General features: G+C 25.5%; 1 protein-coding gene across 1 annotated transcript; it reads left to right on the top strand.

Annotated features, from left to right (window-relative positions):
* Nucleotides 1-6333: 6333 nt before the first annotated feature.
* On the top strand, nt 6334-17244 carry LOC113551543 (FACT complex subunit Ssrp1). Its single transcript, XM_026953836.1, has 13 exons — nt 6334-6522; nt 7283-7468; nt 7546-7761; nt 7993-8171; nt 8253-8492; nt 8803-8931; nt 11239-11530; nt 11596-11777; nt 11831-11954; nt 12794-12988; nt 13478-13729; nt 16717-16806; nt 16872-17244. The coding sequence occupies exons 1-13, from the start codon at nt 6475-6477 to the stop codon at nt 16995-16997; spliced, it is 2259 nt and encodes a 752-aa protein (XP_026809637.1). The 5' UTR covers nt 6334-6474; the 3' UTR covers nt 16998-17244.
* Nucleotides 17245-24493: the final 7249 nt, after the last annotated feature.

Genomic DNA, 24493 nt, shown 5'->3' with positions numbered 1-24493 from the left:
TGTATGGTTTCTCAATGGTAAACTTTGTAATCAATTTTTCTATCCCTTACTATTAAAAGATTTTGAAAATACCACTACGTGATCCGTTGTATTATTTTATAAGAATGGATATTCAATACCGGTTATAATAATATTATGTGTAGTGTTACTGTGACACAGTCACATCGACGCCATACAGTGCTGTAAATATTGCTACCCACAATAATAAAGTTTCTAAGATAAAGACGTCATGTAACAAAATACAACTGTAATTCGATATAAGCACAATGTTATTATTTTTAAAAATATTTTCAGTTTCAAAATAAATACAAAATATTATATAGGTCACAGGGTTATTTACCAGGCATGCTCAGTTACTTACTCCCATTTAATTATTAAATAATGAATTAGTTCAAATATATTGAAATAAAATGTTGAAATGTTGAATAGTTATTTTTTATTTTTCAACAATAATATATTTATATAGTTGGATAAAATCATCCGTAATAACAATAATTTACATTAATCAGTTACATTGCGATAGTAAAAACATTATAAAACTAAAAGTATTTGATATTATTTTAAGCTTGTAAAATTATTACCTAAAAAATTAAGTTTTGTATTAATTCTGCTGATACACCATAAAATCAGAACTTCATAATTATTTTTGCCTTCCACGTTTATAATAATTCTTCGCTAAGTATTATTTTGAACAAACAAATAACGACACTTGTAAGTTACAATATTGTTCATTCAATGAAAACACTATTTGTAAATTATCGTTCAAAATAATATATAGGTATCTCTACATATTATCACATAATCATGATATACTGATATTATAGTGATATGCATTAACATTTGGCCAACAAGTACAGGATTACAAAATAACTTATGTAGCCACAATAAAATAGTTTGTATTCTGCGTAATAATATTAATATATGCTATATGTTTATTGATTTAATCTTATTCTACAACTAGAATACATCAAGCAACATCAAAAATATTTGAATAGGTACCTATATATTATTTCATTTAAAATTATGTTTACTTTTTGTCATTTATAAAAGCCATGTATTATATATGCATATTTAAATTTAATGCATTTACCTAAAGACTAAATTATAAATCTAATTAAAATAGTATTCCATTATTTATATATGTTCGCATTTCCATAATTTAGGTGTGGTTTTTATTTTATAAATAATTACGTGCTTTATGAAAACGAAATAGTACATACGTTCTGGTATTAATTTCTTTAGCATTTTTTACGTTATGTTTTCATACATTTCATTAAAAGATTCATCTATAATATTTCCAAGTGTAAAATATCGATTTAAAAGTAAAGAAAATATTAAATAACATTTTTAAATACTACCATTTTTAAACAGATTTTTTAGATATACTATAACGCAGTACCTACCTACTGCCCAGTACTTACTTACGCTACAGTTACGAGACCAAGGACCATGGTACAGGATAAACTAAATCAATCTATGATTGAACTTTATGTCTTAATCTCTTAATTTAGGTTAGATAATAATAATATTATATTAAAATAAAACAAATCAATAAATGATCCTAGTATCTGACCATCAAATGGTTCCATCATTCTTTGTTATTTATATCATATTTAAACAAATCACTGACCAACACAAACCACAAACATTAATAATTAATATACTACAACAAACGATTTATAATGGCAATCAAAAAACGGTGCTGTCGACAAACGTTACAAAAACACATATTATTAAATTATTAATGATCTAATCAATCTGAAATGTATTCATATGTTATCAAACGTGTAAAATGAGATGAAATATAACCAAGAGGAAATCTGTCAGGAGAATTTGTTAAAACAACTACAATGTTTGCTAATTGTTTTTCTATTAGATATCAAATTATCATAATATATAAGAGTACAATTTTTCACTAAATTACGAATAAAGAATACTATTTATTATTAAAGCGTATTCATTTTGTGTTGAATATTATGAAACTAAAAATATAAAACTATGTCAATCACATCATGTAGATGTTTTGTGTAAGTCTTTAGTTTCCATGGTGACGTTATTCATAATATTATTACTTATTATGGTTCATATTCGTATACATAACATTTTTTAACTCTTATTTTATTTCAATAAAGCATAGAATAAATAGAATAAATTAAAAATAGATCATATCGTAATACTTGGCTAAAAAGAGTGCACCGCCACTAACAACTAACCTAATTATATGTATTTTAATAATTGTATGTACTATGTCTATGTATTACGTAATAGGTTTATTGTTTATATAATTATGTATATTGTTCACCATATTGATTATTACTTATTACTACTCAGTTATTAGTTATTAGTAGTTATTGCCATTATTGATTATAAATACTAGTATTTAAATATTTTAAAATCAATGTTATTAGGTTCCTATTATAGATATTTGTAAATTATACGTTATATTATACCATCGGTGGTGCCAAATGAGACGACATATCATTTAAACTGGTTTAATTGTGTACTTCTTATTCTCGTACCTGTATAACTACATACATGGACCATATTAATATTATATTATCACTCCCTCACCACCACATTTTTAGTGTTTGACCCTGACCGGGCTATAAACATAATAAAGCGGCCTAAGTATATACATTATTATTATATCGTAGTACTGCACAGGACCTGGAGATTTACTCTGGCGCCACTGCAACAATTTACAACAATAACACCTATACTCGTACTGTATACATTTAACAATAGATAAGTGCGACAAAGGTACACATTTAACCCTTTCATCGTTGCGACTGCAAAGGACGACAAATTCAGAAAACAACAACACAAAGCGTTAGGCAAGTGGGTACAGCTCTGCTATACATTAGATAGTGTCGAGTAGGTTACTCTAATGGGTATGTAAAATTTTAATTCAATGATTTATCATTCGTGTTTATATATATACGAAAAACGATTGTGAGTAAATATAATGGATAAATGTATAATAAAATTATTTATAAAAAATTACAATGAAAAAAATCGACGAGTAAAAAACAAATATAATCCTAACCTGTGTGACTGTGCCTTCATAATACATTATGGTATATCTTTTTGTTAATCTACTCAAAAATACTCTGCAGCAATAATAAAATATAGCAATATGTTATACTGAAAACTAAACGTTGTTGGTAAAATAGTAACTAACGTCTAACAGCTAACACATATTATAGCCATTATAGGTATCTATTATTTGAAGATCGATGTTCTTTAGACTCGACTGGGTAAAGCCAAATTCCTACTCGATTCGAAACTCTTTTAAAATAATCTCTAACTCTAAATTTATAACTAGCTATAATAAGCGATAGCCAAATGTTGTAATCTCATTTCGATACGACAGTCGATTTTTCGGTGTGTAATAAATACAAATACAAGAATAAATATAATAGGTAATACGAATAATGAGTACCTACCAATTGTTTTTTTTCGGTGGGTGTCGATTTTTCATATTGAGATGTTATCTATAACTTTAAGTATCTAACCAATAATTAATTAAATTTCAATTAACTATAATTCCATCTCCAGAAAAAAACTTAGCATTTCGCTTAGAATTACAAGAATTTGATCACTTTAGATTTATAAATTATAAAACATACAGTGAAATGAATAAAAGTGTAGGGTGACATACAATACGCAATGACTTAGAGTGTCGATTTCAAGTGACAGTGTGTAAAATGAGCCACGCAACTCTTCTTGCCTATATTTCTAGAACAGACGTGCGCGAATAACGCTGGTTTTTATTAGGTATATACTTAGGGTATAGTACTGACAGTACTAGTGGTATTGGTTTCGTGAACACCATTAGTTATTTATTTTTCTGTACACGTAATAAACTAATAAAATTTAGACAAATAAATGGCACTATATACTTTTCTTATTTAAAGAGTTATAAGGGACTAATAAAGAAGGTTTAAAAGAAAAATATTAATTGCTTAATAATATTATAATAAAAATATTAAAATTTATTTTATTTTTTATTGATAACAGCGAACATCTTTTCTGATCATTTATGTCTTACAGTATTAATTACTTTTAATTATTACCTACGTTCAATACGTTCTTAGAGAACTAATAGTTATAATAATAAATAATAAAGCCATTGGGTGCACTATCAAGTATAAAATTGTTTATTGTATACACTATGCAATATAAATTCTACAACATAAGCAAAAAGCAATATTACAGTCGTATTTGACACTTGACATTTTTAATTCTAATTTTCTATTCTGACTGATTCAATTTTTTTTTTTTTTTATCAAATTAATTTCCAATTTAAAAACAAATAATACTGCTAACATTGTCTATACCCAGTATTATTAACTTATTTATTGATACTCATTAATTTGAATATTTTATTATTGATTATTATTACTATATTAATTAGTCATTAGGTACTGTATATTATACTCTATTCTACGAGAGGACGCGTCGTCGCTTCGATAATTCGGATAAAAATAATGTTAATTTTCAACCGTAAAATTTTGGATCATTCTCCCCCCCCTTCTTTTACCCTAATTGGTACCTATTATCTAAATGATCTCGCCTGGTTCGATTTCAGCGCAAAAGTAAGAAATCTAAAAATTATATTTTTTTAAATATATACAGTACATTTAGTACATATATGGTACCGCTATCTAACGATGAAAGTCATTGACGAATTTTCACACGTACACAAATACTTTTCATCAAAAAATATAAAGCAAATATATTTCAATCAAATAATGAAAAGAATTATGAGCATTTTTAAATTGTATTATTGTATAACGACTACCTATAACTACGGTATATACCATGCTATAACTCACATCATCAAAGTTAAAATATCGATAAAAAAAACTCCAACAAAACATAAGGTACTTAATAGGATATTTGACCACAAAATGGTTTCACTATTAAAAGCTGTACCATTATTCATAAATTTGTTATTTTATTTATAATCAATGGTTATAATTAAAAATCTGAAACAAATTAATTCTTTTGAGAAACTTCATAACCTCTACAATCTACATAAATTTAAAAACAATCATTTGTTGATTTTTTTCTAGTATAACATATTTTTTACACTGAATGTTACCACTACACAACTATAACAACTAAATAATTTTGATTGTCAAAATGCTCGTACTTACTATTTTTATTTTTTACACGACGCAATTATTGAATTATTTCATAGTAGTTCACAAGTTCAAAGTAACCATTGACGTAAATAGTAATTTTTCTTTACTTGCACTTATTACTCAATAAATATTATTATTTATTAGAACAATACAAAACTAATAAAATAAAGTAATTGATTAAAACATTATTACTAAACTAACAACTATTTTGAAAATCATCAAATTTTTCCAATTTTTTTTAAAAACTAAACGCAACTAAGAACGACAATTTTTTCACACACGTTTAGATCCAGTGCCTTATAATATTAAATGTCGTTATGAAAAAAAAATATGTAGTGATACATTAAGTAGGAAGTACAAAACTGTATTTATTCCATGTAATTATACACATACCTAGGTATATAGCTCCAAGTCTACAAATCCGAGTCGGAGAATGCTTTAAGAAGAGTTTCGTTCAAATATAATAAATGGAATAATAGTAAAATCTTCTATTCCCTAGCCCCTATAAAGTATAAATAATATTTATTAGTTTTTTACCAAGAGGTTAACTAGGTAGATACTTGGACGACCAGTGGTATAACAGGGGCGTAGGTATCATATCGCCATAGCGATCCTCCGTGGTCCATGACCTTTTTTTTTTTTTAAAAAAACTGGTTAATTACATTTATTTACTGATTTAACGATAAATATTATTGTATAATATTGAATATTTTGTAATTATTTGTTTCTGTGTCACATGTATACATACATTTATTGCAACACTGGAAGGAGATGCTTATGATAAATATTAAATACAATTTTTATTTAGTTGGGGGGGGGGGGTTATTAAGTTATAGGTAAAATGTAAAAACATTTCATCCCTCCCCCCCACAAACATAACCAAATTTTGCTACTATGTCTGCAACATATTTGTCAGTTTTTGGGATAGAAAACCATTGACCATTAAAATAAATGTTTTATGGAACTACTCATGGTACTCATACTACCGGAACCACAGACATTTTTAACAATGTTAACCAGTAACCACGATTATTAAATGGCAATGAATGCCCGAAGTCACGACTAAAAAAGGAGATTATATAATCGACGCCGACGTATATTCGATCTCCTCGAGTCGTTGCTATCAACTTGTTATCAATTTCCCGCGTCGTATGTTTGCGATATAACATTGTGTTTACAAATTTGTATTTATTACAACTGCTGTATGCGTTAGTGCATTATTTATTTTCTTTACATTCCCCACTTATATAAACTTTCTATTAAAAATTGTTCATGTTTTGAGTATTGACTATTGAGAAGTTTTTCATTCAATATATACTTAAATATGGATTTGGAATTCCAAGATGTTCGTGCTGAGGTTAAGGGTATTATGGTAAGTAGGATTTTCCATTGTGTTATTGTGGTTAGATGAAATTGTCATACTATGTCATGTGGTTATCCTTTTAATGAAGAATATTTTAACAGTAAAAAATATATTTTAATTTTAATAAACTTATAATGGTTACACAATGTAATTTAAGATAATATTTTATTTAAAAATACCAAAGCCACTATATTAGGTATGATCATTTTTATTAGATATAATTTTCTCATGACTAAAATGATTTATTAAATAAAATGTTTAGTTAACTATAAAAAAATAAAATTAGTGAAAACTAATTTATCTTGTCATAAACTTAACCAAAACATATTACAGTAAAATTTGTATACAATATTTTTTTCAGTAATTTAAAATTTGATATTATTACATATATTATAGTTACAAAACTTCTAAGGTAACTCATGCATAAAATGTACATCAACTAACCCCTGATTAGTTCATATATATGAAATGTCATGATATCCTATAAAAGTAAATAACTTTCATTAATTAAAATTTAATTGTATTGCTCAAGTCAACAACATTTAAAAATAATTTTATAGATAATTATCTATTAACATGTTAAATGATATATTGTATCATTTATAATAATACATGGATATATAATATTATAAATGTAATTTTTTGTGTTGAATACATTTTTAATATCTTAAATATAAATATTAGTATAAATATAAAAAGTATCGTTTGATAATTTATTTCAAATTTTTATAGGTATTATTGATTTTGATTATGTATGTATTTATTTCAGTGCACTGGAAGACTAAAATTTACTGAGCAAAATATTGTATTTAAAAATGTAAAAACTGGTAAAGTGGAACAATTGACATCATCTGATATAGAATTTGTTAATTGGCAAAAATTAGTTGGTACTTGTGGTATCAGAATCTTCTTAAAAAATGGTAATCTTCATCGATACTGTGGCTTCAATGAGTCTGTAAGTATATTACTTTATTATATATATATATATATATATATATATTATCTTTAAAAAATGATATTCCTATTTTATAGGATCAAGATAAAATTGCCAAGTATTTCAAAAACACATATCGCTTAGATATGTTAGAAAAAGAACTTGCCATTAAGGGCTGGAATTGGGGTAGTACTAAATTTAATGGATCAATATTGAGTTTTGATATTGGTAATCTAACTGCTTTTGAAATACCTTTAAACAACGTATCACAATGTACTACTGGCAAAAATGAAGTTACATTAGAATTTCATCAGGTAAAATAAAAGAATATTTTGAATCTTACAGTGACATAAACTAATTTGATTGACTCATGACTAATACTTAGAAATTTAAGGTATAAACTAAAACTTACAGCATAATTTTAGAATTTGATTAATTTTGAGCTCAGTTTGAGTGTTCAGTTCTAATGACAATAAACTGAATCATTAAGTTGTACATTTACCTACTTGGTATCATAATTTATATATATGTTTATGGTTTTATAGAACGATGAAACACCAGTCAGTCTATGCGAAATGAGATTCCATATTCCATCTGCTGAGCTTGCAGGAGACCAAGATCCAGTAGATGCATTCCATGATCAAGTTATGAAACAAGCCAGTGTTATATCAATATCTGGTGATGCGATTGCTATATTCAGAGAAATGCAATGTCTTACTCCTCGGTGATTAATATTTAAAATATTAATTTATATTTATAAACTAAAAAATGTACATTATTTATATCATTTAAAATATTATTTTAGTGGTCGATATGATATAAAAGTTTTTCAAACATTTTTCCAACTTCACGGTAAGACGTTTGATTACAAAATTCCAATGACTACTGTTCTTCGTTTGTTTATATTACCACACAAAGATGGTCGTCAAATATTTTTTGTAGTCAGTTTGGACCCACCTATTAAACAAGGCCAAACAAGATATCATTATTTAGTATTATTATTTAATATGGAAGAAGAAACATCAATTGAACTCCCATTCACTGAGTAAGTTTAATATACAAATTATTTATACTACACCTAATCAGTGGTATATTTATATATATATTTTTTTTTTTTTGAGGGGGAAATTACTAAAATTGTCTATGTCAAGTATCTCAGCATTTATTACCTACTGATAAAGTTATAAATGAAAAATCACAATTATAACTATATAAATATAAGCTAAAAAATTGGGAGAAGGAGATATGTCTCCCTGATCTCACCCTGTAAATACGCCACTGAACTTAATAATTATTATTCAAGCTAACATCAGGTTTATCTTTTTTAACATGAATGTATTTAAATTCATTTTTAGTGAAGAAATAGAAACAAAATACGCAGGAAAGTTAACCAAAGAACTATCTGGTCCTACATATGAAGTTCTTGCTCAAGTTATGAAAGCTATTGTGAATAGAAAAATAACAACACCGGCTAGTTTTAAAGGGTAATAATTTATTATTATAAATTTATTAACAAATTATTAAATGGAGGTGATGATCTAAAAATCAGCATACATTAGAAGTATATAAAAGGTGATTTTCCATCAAAAAACACCCATTGTTTCAGTAACTCAAGTTTTTGAAAACTATAATATTTAAGTTAATTATTGTTCCGTATGACACCGTGTGTTTTTAAAGTGTATTTTGATATATAAAAATTTAATTTCTGATAAGTAGTTAATTAGTTATAAATGTTATAAGTTTTTAAAGTTTAAACAAGTCAAATGCCACTCCATTCTGTTCATCTAAATTTAAAATATTTAAAACTACTAAATCTAATTGTCCAAAATTAAATTATTTTATATATCTGAGTATTCCAAAAAGTATTGTATTTAAAAAAAAGAAATAATACATTTATGGTATAATTCAAAAAAGTAAAAAACTTAAATGATATTTTTTTTTTTCAATGACATATATTTATATAAAAAAATATTTTCAAAGACCTCAATATATTTTATAAATAAGAGTATTTCCTGTGCATTGACCAGATAGATTTTTAATATTTGCAATTTTGAATAAATTATTAATGGTTAAAAATAATCAAAATTATTTTAAATTAAAACATACTTATATTTATGAAAAATGTAAATATTAAAAATCTATTCGATCAATGCATAAGAATACTCTTCATTTTAAAATATATAATGAGTGCTTTTGCCCTAAACTGAACCAGAGAGTTGTGATCGTAGAAATACGGAGTATCTTAATTCCTATATTATGTGGCAGATAGACAGAGGTGCTGGTGTAGTGGCCTCTTAATAGCTTATGAAATTATAAATTTTCTTTTAATGAAAGAATCACTAAATATCTATGTATTGGTGACTCATAGTTTTGTAGATGCATAATATTTATAAAAAATATGTTATAATACAAATAAAAGTATAGTGTATAATATGCTTGTATTTTTATATTTTTATATTTGAATGTTTTGTTTTGGCGAATTATGCCTTCCACTATTTCTGAGTATTTGCTAATTTTTTTATCATAAAAATATTTTTAATTTTAAGTTGACTTAACTTCTTAAAAAAAAAAAAGAATTATAGGAAATAAATGTAAGAAAAGAATAAAAATATTAACTCATGGATTTTAAAGAGAATCTTGTTTACTATTTTTAATCCTTATGTATTAAAATTAAAATTGTTTTAAATTTTAGCTACAAAATATTTTAAAAATTTTGATTTTAACAAATTTTATCAACATTTGGGCTTCAATCACTTTTAAAATAAGAATTGTCAAAAAAATATTAACAAAATTGATTTTCAAAAGCTGTTGTGTAAAAATTGCCATTTTATCTTAATTTTTTTTCTGGTTATTTTCCTATTATATGCATTTTTACCAATTTAAACTCATAAAAATTATTGTTATAAACTTCATTTTAGCATTTTTGATAGTCACTAGACCACTGATAAGTTCTCTAAATCTCTTCTGGCCAATCCAGCTACTGATGTATGTTTGTTTAATATTAATTAAATATCTGAATTGTATAAATTCTGTTGTCCACAGTTTTATATTCCAAAATATTATTGTTATGGTAGATTTTATAAGTCAGTGCTTCTCCAACTTTTTATCTTAGACCCCCCCCCTAAATTTAATGTAAAATTGTCAAGGCCCCCTAAATCAAAATCATTAACTAATTTTTCAAAATTATGTACTAAAATGTACAAAATGCACAATATTGAGCAAAAGAACACGACTGTACTGCTACGGCTTTACATCATTAAAGTTATCATCATTGTCAATAGTCTAATCCAAATGACTAATATGACGTAAACGTTTCCGATGAAATATAAACATTTTATTCTTATTAAATAATAGTTATGTAACATTAGACTTTATTGACAATGATCATATGGTCGGTTATTTAATAACTAAATGACCAAAAATATTTTAACTAAAATAAATATTTCATGGCACACCAGTCATATAGCCACGGCCCACCGTTTGAGAAGCACTGTTATAAGTATAGTTAATAATAAAGAGTACTTTATAAAATATGTACATATTATTATGAAATCACTAATATTTATTTGTATTTGATAGTACAAAAATAAGTATTGTACAATTTTTTTTAAATATTAAATATAAGATGTTATTCTATATAAACTATGCATGTAACTTTGGTATGTGTAATTTATTTATTATTAAATGTTAAATGTCAGTTAAAATTATGTATTTAATATACTATTGTAATTAATTATATTAGTGTTATAAACAAACTAATTTATTGAAAATTATATTTATTATTTTCTCAGTCATTCTGGAACGTCCGCAATTGGCTGTTCATATAAAGCTGCTGCTGGCTATGTTTATCCACTTGAAAGAGGCTTTATTTACATACATAAGCCCCCTATACATATCCGATTTGAAGAAATTTCTAGTGTTAATTTTGCTAGAGGTGGTGGTAGTACGAGGTCTTTTGACTTCGAAATTGAGCTGAAAAATGGAGTTATACATACATTTAGTAGCATAGAAAAAGAAGAATATGGAAGTCTTTATGATTTTATCAATGCCAAAAAACTGAGAGTGAAAAACACTGGAAAATCAGTAATAAAATTAATGTTGTTTTTTTTTTTAATTATCATTTACACAACTTTAAACATTATCATTAGGATAAACCTGCTTACACTGGAGATGACTATGGTGATTCTGACAATGAAGCAGAACCTGATGCTTATTTGGCCCGAGTTAAACGTGAAGGACAAGAACGTGATGAAGATGATGATGATGATTCAGATGAGAGTACAGATGAAGATTTCAACCCTGAAGGACAAGAGAGTGATGTTGCTGAAGAGTAAGTTTTATTTAATACATTTTGAAAATGTATACATATTGCTTTTGTTATAGGTTTGATAGTAATCCATCTACCACAGAATCAGAATCTGGTAATGAAGAAGGAGGTAGCGGTGAAAAAAAGGAAAAGAAAGAAAAGAAAAAAAAAGATAAAAGACCTAAATCAGCTAAAACTATTGTAAGTTTGGTTAAAAATAAGGGTTTTATAGCTATAAACATAGGATATAATAAATTAATACACTACAAATATTCATTAATCGCTGGATTAGTAACAAATGTTTCTATTGTCTCGAATATAGTATTAAATACATTTGAATTTTTTTAACAATCAGTATAATAATAATGAGATATTATTGAATTTAAAGAAATCCATTACTACCTCCTTTTTTTTAAGAAAAATACTACTTTTCATTACTATGTTATAAACAATGTAAAGATAACTGACATACAGAATCTTAGTGTCATGTTTGACTCAAAAGTACACTTAAATCACAAAATAATATAAATAAAGTTATCGGAACAAGATTTTAAAGTATACATGTGTAAAGACTTCTATGATGATCATGTACTAAAATTATAATTCACTTTAGTTTCTCCTTGCCTAAAACCTAAAATATGTAATTATAATATGGCACTAACGCCTTAACTTAAGATCATAATATTTCAAAAATACAAAACAATTCCTTACTATTTTTATGTTTTCAATCTAATTTGTTTAGGAAACTACTTTTTGGCCATAATAATTAGTTTAGTTTTTTTTCAATGAATTTTCTACCTTATTAATCAAAAATATTAAATTTGAAGTTTCTTTACAAGATAATTTTTAGCTCATCCAGCAACTTTTTGATGAACTCTGTAAAAACATGTAAATGCATGAACTTCGAGGTCCTAGTTTATTACTATTATTTATTATTTAAGTTATGTTTAATTATGCAAATGTTAAATGCATTTTTTTTTAATTTAATTTCTATTACTAAAGATTATTTTAACATAGTATTTGTATTCTTTTTTATTTAGTCTGAAAAACCACGAAAATCAAAAAAAGCTAAGAAACCTGACGATGGTAGACCAAAAAGAGCAGCAACAGCTTATATGATATGGTTTAATGAGGCACGTGATGAAATAAAATCTGATAATCCAGGAATTTCATTTGTTGAAATTGCGAAAAAAGGAGGTGAATTGTGGAAAAAAATGTCAACCAGTGAAAAATCGGTAAATAATTGCTCTTAATTAAAATTCATTATAAATTATTACATTTTAAAATATAGTGACATGCATTACGTTATTAAAAAAATGCTGGGTATTAATAAACAATAACAATAATGTATATCATTATTAGTAAAAAGTAAAATTAAAAACAGTCATATTTAAATCAATGATGTTGATAAAATAACAAAAATGCAAGAACACACTCAATAACAGTTATTTGATAGACATGGGTAAATTGAGAGCCTTAAAGACTTTTTAAAACTTATATTATTATATTAATATTGTTTCAAAATATTGTTATTAAATAGTTCAATTTTTTAATTTTTTAATTTTTCCAATTGTTATTGTATATAACTATAAAATATAAATATACCTTTAATACCAATTATTTTTTACAATATTATATTGTCTACATCTAATTATTTTAATTATTTTGATTGTTGTAGATTTTAAATAATAAAATGTTTTTAATGAAATTTGGTATTTATACAGAAATATGAAGAAAAAGCAGCTAAATCTAAAGAAGAATATATGAAAGCTATGAAAGAATTTAAAGAATCTGGTGGAGGAACAGAATCATCTAAGGAATCTAAAAAATCGTCAAAAAAACCTTCTTCACAGAAAAAAGTTTCAACACCTGTGAAGAGTGGTTCATTCATTTCAAAAGAGTTTATTGAATCTGACGATGATTCATCTTTGAGTGAAAGTGATGATAAAAGCAATAATAAAACAAAATCTAAAAAGGTTAGTTAATTATAATAATAATAAAATAAAAACCTTAATAATTTACTAATTAATTATATTCTATTCAACATTTCAATAGTGTTAGGATGTGTTTATATAATATATTAATATGTAATTTTATTCAAATTGAATAACTCATAAATTCAAAAAATACTCATGATAAACAATTTAAATTAATGAAAAAAATGTTTTATGAATGTTGGTTGACATCATAATTAATTAATTTTTAGGACATGTTAGTCTTGTATAAATCTTAATTACCAATTTTTAATTGTTTATTTAATTTTTTCAAACAAAAGTATATATAGATACAGTGAGTTCCGCTTAATGTGATCACATTAGTTCAGATCATTTTGATTCTATTAACTAGTTGATTCCATAAAACATTTTTTTTTTATTAATTAGTTTATATTAAATGTATGTTTAAAATTAGATTAAAATAAAATAAAGTGAAGGAACTATCTATTTTTTATTATACTTGCGAATCTACTAATTTCACTTTTATATTAGCCTGAAATTATACATAAATATAAAATAAAAATATAATATACTATAATGTAATATAAATATATACATGATTTTTAATTATTTAAAAATAAATAAATAATAATTTATGTACATGTTGTACCTATAACCTTTGGAACAACTGAAAAGTATTGTTTTTGACATATTTTTAAATACCTCCTTTTAACATTTTTATAACAATTCTTGTTTCTTTTTAGTGGAAGTTTGAAATACCATTAAAACAATAAAAATGATTCAATTATCCAGTACTTGGTGATTCTAATAAAAAGCTAATTTAACATTAGTAACATAAGAACTGGTTTGGGATTTTCAAATTTGATTTCAATAAATTATTTTCTATAAATCAATGATCACATTAAGTGGAACTCTATAATGTTATCCTTCATTATTATATACTTATCTTCACTTGATGTTTATAAAAAAAGATTTATTTATTCTAAAGGGGATGGATCAAAGTATTTCAAAAAATTTATTCAACTCATGATAAGATAGTTAAGAGTATTCGTGACCCATTGTCGTTAAACCGATTTCTGGAGTTTGCTGTGTACATGTATATGTTTTCCCCTAAGTATCAGTGAACCTTGATTATAACTTCAAATGGTAATCCAATTAAACTACATATTATGTATAGTCAACATTTTCAAACAAAAAAAATTAGCTATTAGATTCTTTTTATTTTAGGAATCCTATTGACTGTATCAAAATTTTGTAATATGATAGATATATACTACTTCATTTGTAGTTGAATACATTTATTACAATTGAAATTGAGAAAAATAGTGAATGTAATATACTAATATATTATATTTTAACACAAATTAAATTTTTAAAATTACAAATGGTAATTTAACTGAATTGACTTATATGAACTCTGTAAAATCATGTTAGAAACAGGTTCTATTCTATATAAAATGGATAGTAAATGGACTTGACACAATATTGTATGTGTGCGATTTATATCACGTTAAGCCACTATCATAATAATTAACTCAAAATTTGTTTCGTTATAAAATTATATTTCTTAAGTAAAGTTTTTAATATATTATGATCTGAAGACTGGTTTTAAAAAATGTGAGCAAGTTGGTATCATTGTATACGAAAAAGATTCTGAACAGAGATGATTTGTCAGTCTAGAATAATGAGTAGGATATATTATATTATTACCTGTAAATCGTAATATATTATAATTTTACGTGATTTCGTAAAAAAAAAATTTCATACACTCATAAAATTATTTCTATATTGACGCTAGAATTTTTTTTATAGTTACTTGAAGAAAAACTTTCCCGATTTTAACATATTTCATAAATTTTTGAACTTTGAATGCTTATCAACATAAATTGAGACTATCAAATTTTTATTTTTTTTTCTACGATAAGTATAACTTATAATAAACCTTGTATTAAGTTAATAAATTTTAAAGATTTTTTGGATTACCAAATTTTTTTTATAGGTATTTCAAAACAAAAAAACTTAGAAAAATCGAAAATTTCAATGGTCTATAAATAGCGTAAAAAAAAGTTAAAAGATTTTAAAAATTTAATCGTAAATAGATAACGTTATATAAACATTTGGTTAAAATATCAAGTATTTACAATTCGTTTTCGAGTTATAGTAAAATTAAAAAATCGATTTTGTCGAAAACTTATGCGTAAAAATTCCCGTTTTTCCGGTACTTTTATAAGATTTTTCTTAACGCTTTTGAAAAATACTGGAAATATTTATTTTTGCCCCCCCCCCCTCAAATACCAACTAGATAAATTTTCCTTTTCAAACAGGGGCTGAAGTCAAAAATCAAAGCCTTATTTCTACTCCAAATCATGATGACAGACAAAAAAAAAAACACATCATTATAAAATCAATACAAAAGTATATAATACAATAAATTTGTTAATAAAAACTTAAGAAAATGTATAAAGGTAATACAATGACGGGTTCCAATATACAATTAATATGTATTATGGACAGACATGTGCGATAGAAAGACCTTGTTAACAATTTTTCACTAATGTTGTCTTCAAACCTGCTGTACATTTTTCATTTTGTTGACACAATATATATTTTATGCACTATTCTTGAATATTGATTGTTATGCATATCAAACTCTGGCCATAAATAAAATATAACTCATATTAAGGACTTATTCTGATAAATATGTATGTAGAAGTTAAGATAGTTTAACCTCCCAATGAGTTGTTAGTGATCAATAAAGTCAACGAATAGAGTAAATGTCATGAATCTTTAATTAACCAAAATGACAAACATCACGGTTCACAGTTCACTGGTCACTGTGTGTCCGTGTGTCACCGTGGTACATAATAATAATAATAATAACAATACTAATAATAATAATCCCACTTGTATGTTATAACTCTTATAACTTATTACTTATTATGCTCATATGTATTAATAATATGTTATTAATTGTAATTAATAAAACTAAAACTATTTTCCATCTCTAGAAATCTTCGGATGACTCAAGTGATGATAAAAAATCCCCAGTCAAATTTAAAAAAACAAAGGATGAATCTTCTAAATCAAAAAGAAAAAAGGTAATTTATATTTTTTAACTAAATCATATTAACTTTTTAGAATGTTTAATTGTAAATATGTTTAGGAGTCATCCGATGGATCAAGTGAAGAAGAAAAGTCAAAATCTATGAAAAAAAGTAAAAGTGATTCAGAAGATGATGATATAGATGAAAGTAGTGGAAGTGCTTCAGATGCTAGTGATTCCGATTAAATATTATTTTTTTAGACTTGTATAAACATACAACAAATTATAAGTTATTTATTATTTTTTGTGATCAATTTTTTTAATACAAAATTAAACAAAACATATTATTAGTCCGCGTTTAAATTTCATAAATCTAGTTGATTATGAATTATAATTATACCTAAGAATTGGTTTTATGTTTATTACAATTGAGTAACGGATTTATGGAATTATGTACAGTACATTTATGAAAAAAAAATTACATGTTATTATATATTGTTTTTTTTTCTGCAAAATGTTTTGATCAAAAATGTAAAAATAAAATAAATTGAATGATAAATGAAAAGATAATCATTATTCATTACTTACCATGCATTGAAACTTTTCGAGACCTATTGAAGATTTAAATGTTAGTTAATCGATGAAGCCAGAAAATGCATCAGATTTATTTAACTCGATTGTACTTAAATAATAAAATATTTTGAACTAACCTTATTGGTTAGACTGAAATCGTAGACAATACTTAACACACAAAGGTTAAGGTCTTGATAATCATTTAACAAACAATCTATATGGATAGTCAACTCTTTAAAAAGGTTTGAAAGTGTAATAATATATTATAAAATCTATGCAAACATCGTTATATTTTAATTAATGTATAATTGAGTATAGTTGCAGCATACACAACAATATTGTACAGTAATGTCAGTACTACAGCAACTGTACCTATGTACCATATTATAATAAAGAATAACACCACGATGGATGGTAAATGCAGAATGGTAATAGTTTAAAAACGAAACACCTGTAGAATGCTTATTATGTTGGTGGTTAATTGTAGTACTTAGAACTGGAGTTTTTATTTAAATAATTAATAAATATTAAATGCACGCAAACTCGATTGACACACATTTCGTTGTTTAAACAATCGTCAGCTGGTATAATTAGGAATCATGGATACCCTTACCCACTTGTATAAAATAAATGCGAATATTATAATTTATAACTATATGTTTGTATGCAATAATTTATAATTATGACGTATAAAATACGTTTTACATAGATACCTGTAGACAGTGCCGCAACTACCGGTGGTGCTAGGGGTGCACAAAACCCCTGGGTCCTAAATTTTTAAAACTTTTTTTTCTAAATATTATTATGGTCACAATTTATTATTTGTCTGATCAGAATGAAAAATGTTTAGACTATAGGAGCATTATTATTCAATATTATTCAATAATGCTAATAATAACAATTCTATGTATTTAGAAATTAAATCATTTTTTTATTATCTAAAAATAGAAGGATTTTATATAAAATTAATGCCAAATAGTTTATCACGCCGCGCCACCCACCACAACACGTTTCATATAAGTATACTATGTATTATAAAGTAACTTTTTAAGCATGCTCGCCCTATTTTTATGCTTAAATTATATACACATTCAAATTCTAAGTTTTGGAATTTTTAAATGTAATTAAAGACGATAGTTTTGAGTACTTAAATTTTTTACAATATTTTAGAAGTATCCTGTGGCATAACATTGGTTTTTCAAATGAGAACATATATATATATATATATATATATATATATATATATTATGTTTTAAAGCAAAATGTGAATCAAGTAATTTTTCTGAAAATTTTAACGTATTATAATCGACATTTGAATGAAAACTTCCAGAATTATTCTACTTTAAATACTAAGAATTAAGGATAATAATCTGTTATACAAAAATAATTTGTAAATGGATACGAGTTTGATAATTATAATTCGGTATGCAATATAAACTATTCGTTAATAATTACTACTGATTACTAAATGCTTATGGATTAATATTGCACCTGACAGTTTTCAAAACATAGACTATTATCCTCATTCCTTAGTATTTAAAGTATAATAAATAACTCCGAAAGTTTTGTTCAAATTTCTATTACAATACGTCAACATTTTCAAAAAATTACCTTGTTCACATTTTGCTTTAAAGCATGAAACATATATGTTCTCATTTAAAAAAATAATGTTGGTATCGCCACAGGAATACAGAATATTTCTTAAATGTTGTGAAAAATATAAGTCTAAAATATCGTCTATAATTACATTTAAAAATTGAAAAAAAAAAATCAGAATTTGAATACATGCATAATTTAAGCATAAAAATGGGGTGAGCATGTTTGAAAAATCACCTTGTGTAGTGACATTTATAACAACAATACAATAAGCATAAAAAAGTAATGGTACAAGAAACATATTTTAATATTAATAGTTTTATACAATACATTATTGATGTTTCCCAATTTCCCAATTTTATCCTAATGTAGTAATGTAATTGTAAAACCAATAGACTGTTTTAGGAGCTTCTGGTCATTTTGCTCCTCATCCATCTGTGTACAATAATGTATAAAGCTACAAACAGAAAGTTATATTTTTTAAGGATCTATTACGTATTTAGGTCCTTGGCTAAATGGGCCCTATAATATTTGCTTGCACATCCACCAATATATACCAAATTGCGGCACTGCTTGTAGGTATATGTACACTGTACAGATATGTTTTATACGATACACAAACTGTATGCCTATGTTTTGTTGAGTAGATACGGTCATTTAATCTAACTAAACTTTAAAGTAGACAAGTAGGTAGTCAGTAGGTAAAGTCGAAAATTATTATTTTGTACCACCCTAATATTATTTTAGATAGAGTATTATTCTTATACAGCTACACACATACAATAGGTAATTAGGTAAGTGTAGGAACCTAGGCCAAAACTTAGCAAACCATAATGCAGTTTTGCATTTGCTTAATTATCAGTGTTTGTCTATTCTATTGCCCGAATAGAAATAATTAAAAACATCTATATATTATGTATCTATTTAAATGAATCAGTTATTTTCTTACTCTACTGTTATAGGGATAATTTTTTTTAAATATTTCTTATTTCCCATTGCCTATTTATTTAGTTTTAGTTTTTACGTGTTTAACAGTAACTACATAGTAATTATTTTTGAGTATCTGATGTAGGTATTCGCAGTCTGCAGACTATAGGTAGTCTGTGCCCTGTGGTACCTATATATTATTCATATTTTGTAAATACAGATGAATTAGATGAATAATCGTTTTCAAAATCGTAACACTTAACTAGTATTTAAGTGTGTACAAATTTAAATTTGTATAAATGTCAACTACGATAAATGTCTATAAACGGTAAGTCGTTTTATTATCATCAAAGAATAACATTTTTATTCGCCTTCAAAGTGCAAAATATGTAGGAATAATTGTTATTTTCTAGTGAATAACATAATAACGTTAATAACCATAACCATTTACCGTATGAAATGGGAAACATCGATAATAATAAGTTTAGTATAGGTAGGTACTGGATTTATAAATAGCATTATGATTATACTGTTTGTTCGTCACTGAACGAGTCCGGTCTAGGTAAACCCATTAATTATAATATACCTATATGTTCAACAAGCAATGATAAAATGGTCGCTAAACTAATTTTCGAAAATGTGTTGTGTCCCAAACTCACAACACTCACAATTTGAGTGTATTCGGGCGTAGAACTAATTAATAAGATTATCGGGCACATGATAGTTTTTTTTTTCTCAAAAAGGTACCATCAAAACATAATTTTCCAATGAAACGTCAATACGTCATACTAAGAAATAACTGCTTGCTAAGAAAAACTATTAGTAATGGATAATATGGTCGATATGGATGATGTGATCAAATTAGTTGACAGCTGACACTTGACGCAAATTTGAAGGAACCTCAAAACCAGGCGACAGGCACCAGTTGGAATAGTGGAAATAGTTCTGTTGCGGTTTTGCGAACTCGAGGATTTAAGTGTTACTATTGCAAGATTGATTACAACAATTAACGATTTTATCTGCACGATTTTGGGTCATTTTTGACTTTTGTGTAACACTGATAAAAACTACCTAATACTTTTGAAACATAAGGTACCCTACCATTTTTTATTTAAATAAATACAAGTAAAACTTATGAACCACAAAATATTTCAACATATATGCATCAGCTAATAATACGTAACACTATTGATGTTTTTTTATCTAGATACCTTTATTAACCTGACGACAGTCGTGTTTAATCCTTAAGGCTATTTCCCAGCAGGATAATTATAAGTGAAAACATGAGAGTAGTAAGTAAAAAATAAACGTTACCTAATTTCTATAAATAATAATATGTACCTATGTGAGTTCTAACACGATAACAAAATGTACGTACGTGGAGATTGCCTACACTAATTATTGTACGATTTGTTATACTTGTTGATTATTTTTTATAAGACATAACATCTGCTTGGCTATATATTATTTCTTTAAATACATTTATAATAACTAATTATAAAATTTATTATGGAATTTTTTTAACATTACCATAATTTTGGCTATATTTCATTATAAAAATAATAGTTTAAATAATTATTTAAAAATTTAACATTTTTAAGAATCAAAAAATAATTTGTTGTAATATATTTATAAGTGTATAAATAATATAACAATATTAACACCTATTACTCGTACATATTATCCTATCATTTATTCATTTCTCATAGGCATTATAATAATCACAGACAAACAATTAGTAGGTAGCGTATAGGAACATTAGGAATGTGTATTTTTTTGCATTATATAAGATATATAGGTAGGTAAGAACTTATATACCTATATATATATATATATATATTTCGACATTGTAGAAACTATAACATATATATGTTTACCTCTTATTTCTCGTGTAGGATCTTACAAACATTCAATCGTCTTTGCAGAATAAACGTGAACGAAAAAAAAAGGTTTAAATAACAATAAGTACAATGTTATTTCTTTGTGAGATCGTAAAAATAGTAAATAGGTATAGGTACAAGTACCTGCCTAACATCAGCTCCCCTAATAGATCTATTAATTAAATAAATAAATAGATTTATTAATACATCATTTTGACCATTTTATCAAAGTTAATTATACTAGATACACATTATAATAGGGCCACACATTATAGGGCCCGGATTTGGATGCTAAATGCATTATTTTTTTGAAAAGTCCCTGAAAATGCTTTTGAAATCAGTTCAATCAGAATTATAAACTTAAACTTTTATTTTCAATTTTTAATAATTTCAAAACATTTTTTTATGATTTTTAAGTAATTTTTAGTTTGTATTTATTATGCGTTATATGAATTTTTAGATACAATTTAAATAATAATTCAAAATGTTAGCTCAAGAAGTTGTGTTCTGAACATTTATCATTTGTTGATCATTCTATTTATGATTTCGATATGTCTATAATATATTTTTCTATTTGCATCGCGATTAATAGCTATAGTGCCAGTGCGCTTGGGTAGCTGGTACTAAAATAAAGGCAGAATTTAACAAAAACTTAATAACAATTTTTAGTAAATTTAAAATGAGTAATTTAGCTTTTCACCGACCAACAATACTCAAAACCATCACTGATATTTATTAATTTTTTTCTTACTTTTGTAATAAAATGAATATAATTTAATTGTGACATGCAGCTGATATACAACCAATAAGTAATCTCCCCTAGGTTGATATCCAGGCTTCGCCATGTGAACTATACTTTTTTGATCTCTATGATATATCTGTAATAGCATTTTTTTATTACCGTCCAAAACATTACGGGCAACAATAGTTATTTAATAATTTTAATTTTTCAACTATTTTAAAATTGTTTTCACGGTAATGGTCCCAAAGGCCATCATGTTATTTTTTCCCGCTTTATAATAAACACAATATTTTTATACACGTGGCTCCCGATTGAAAACATAAAATACGTAATGTGGCAACTGACATGTCAACAATTATATATTAAATGGCTTTTGTTATTTATGATTAAAGTACTCGTAAGTACCTACTTGTATAATAATTAAAAATTGTTTGCACTTATACATTGACATACAAAAATTAACATGTAAAAAGTACAAAATACACAATATATTTCAAAAGCATATTATCGAATATGTACACTGAAAAGCACCCATCACGACCATAGATTTTATAATATAATCATAGCTGCAATTATTAAGGAGTTAGGGAGTGATTGACGTATATCGATTAGCCGACAACTTATTTATATATTTTGAAAATTGTTTAAGTTAACTTACTATCTATTTATAAAATGTTTTAATCTTTTGTTTTATGATTCTGGAGGGATCGATAAATTAATTGATTTTACAATAATGTGTTTTTTTTTAAATTTAATAAAGGGTTCTTCAAAATTTGTTAATACTAAAATAATTATAAAAAAGTTAAGGGTAAATCAACAGTATCTTTTTATGAGCGTTAAAAGTTAGTATTTTGGCAAAATCGGGAAAATTTGCAAATTATATTGTAATTAAAAATTCATAGTTATAAAATGTTTAATACTCCTACCTAAGGGTATCAAAATTTAAAACAAAATACCTCATAAGTTTATTTTAATGGAAATAATATAAAAATTTAGCGTAAAACACATACATTTTTTATGAATAATTGAATTTCAAATAATTTTAAAGACATTATGTCATCACTCAAAGTTTTTTTTGTTTCTTGCTATATCAGTACTATAGAATACACATATTACACATATAATAGTGATTCCACTTATTTGTTATTATTTTAAACCACTAAATTTAATCTTGTAAAAAGCGCTCAATAAACTTATTATGGAAGTATAAATCTTAGGTCGATAGGTCGTAAATTAAAAAAATATACTACTAAAAAATAGCAATTACTAAGTAGGTACTAATATGTGTATCGCATAATATCAGAGTGAAACAAGGCGCCCATCTGTCAAAACCTAGGGGGTGTCATTGGCGACAAGCATAATAATAAGTAAATTTTCTTAATATTATCATTAAAAAAATTGATTTATTATTCATAACTAAAAAAATAACAATAATTCATCTATTCTAGGGAGGTAACATATGTCACCCCCTTGCACCCTCTAATGGTCGCACTTGGAGTGAAATTAAAGGGCACTATGAATATATGCTAGATCGGCTCGATTAAGCCAAAGATAATCCTTATAGTATAGTACTATCATAGGCGTGCATAGACCTGAATTTTGGGGATGCCTACAATTTTTTCGGGCCCTTTTCTGAATTTGGGCCCTCTCTTAACAAGATATGTATATATTTTAATAAATTATAATGCCTGAATAAACGTTACTTAAATTATATCACATATTAATCAGTAGTATTACTAGTACCAAGTTATATAATATTTCATTAGATAGTTGGATCTAAAATCTATTTTCAAGATAATTGCAATATATTTTATTTATTATTTTTCCTTGTGTAGTCAATAACATTTAGCTGTTATAATCATAATAAGTTTTACCACGCAAATTTAAAATATTTTATGTTGAATTATTTTTTTTATCTCAAAACATAATTTTTTACAACATATTTTAGAAAAAATATAATTTTATATATGCAATAAGACTTAAATTTTAGGGTCCCAATTACATGTCAGTGGGGTGCCCAGGCA

This window comes from Rhopalosiphum maidis, chromosome 2, assembly GCF_003676215.2.
Source record: "Rhopalosiphum maidis isolate BTI-1 chromosome 2, ASM367621v3, whole genome shotgun sequence".
Taxonomy (NCBI): domain Eukaryota; kingdom Metazoa; phylum Arthropoda; class Insecta; order Hemiptera; family Aphididae; genus Rhopalosiphum; species Rhopalosiphum maidis.
This window is presented reverse-complemented; position numbering and strand designations above follow the sequence as displayed.

Excerpts from the sequence above, each read along its gene's own strand:
- LOC113551543 (XM_026953836.1), top strand. The coding sequence starts at position 6,475 with ATGGATTTGGAATTCCAAGATGTTCGTGCTGAGGTTAAGGGTATTATG. Across the intron at positions 7,762-7,992 it reads TTACATTAGAATTTCATCAG|AACGATGAAACACCAGTCAG; the intron begins GTAAAATAAAAG and ends ATGGTTTTATAG. Across the intron at positions 11,531-11,595 it reads TGAAAAACACTGGAAAATCA|GATAAACCTGCTTACACTGG; the intron begins GTAATAAAATTA and ends CATTATCATTAG.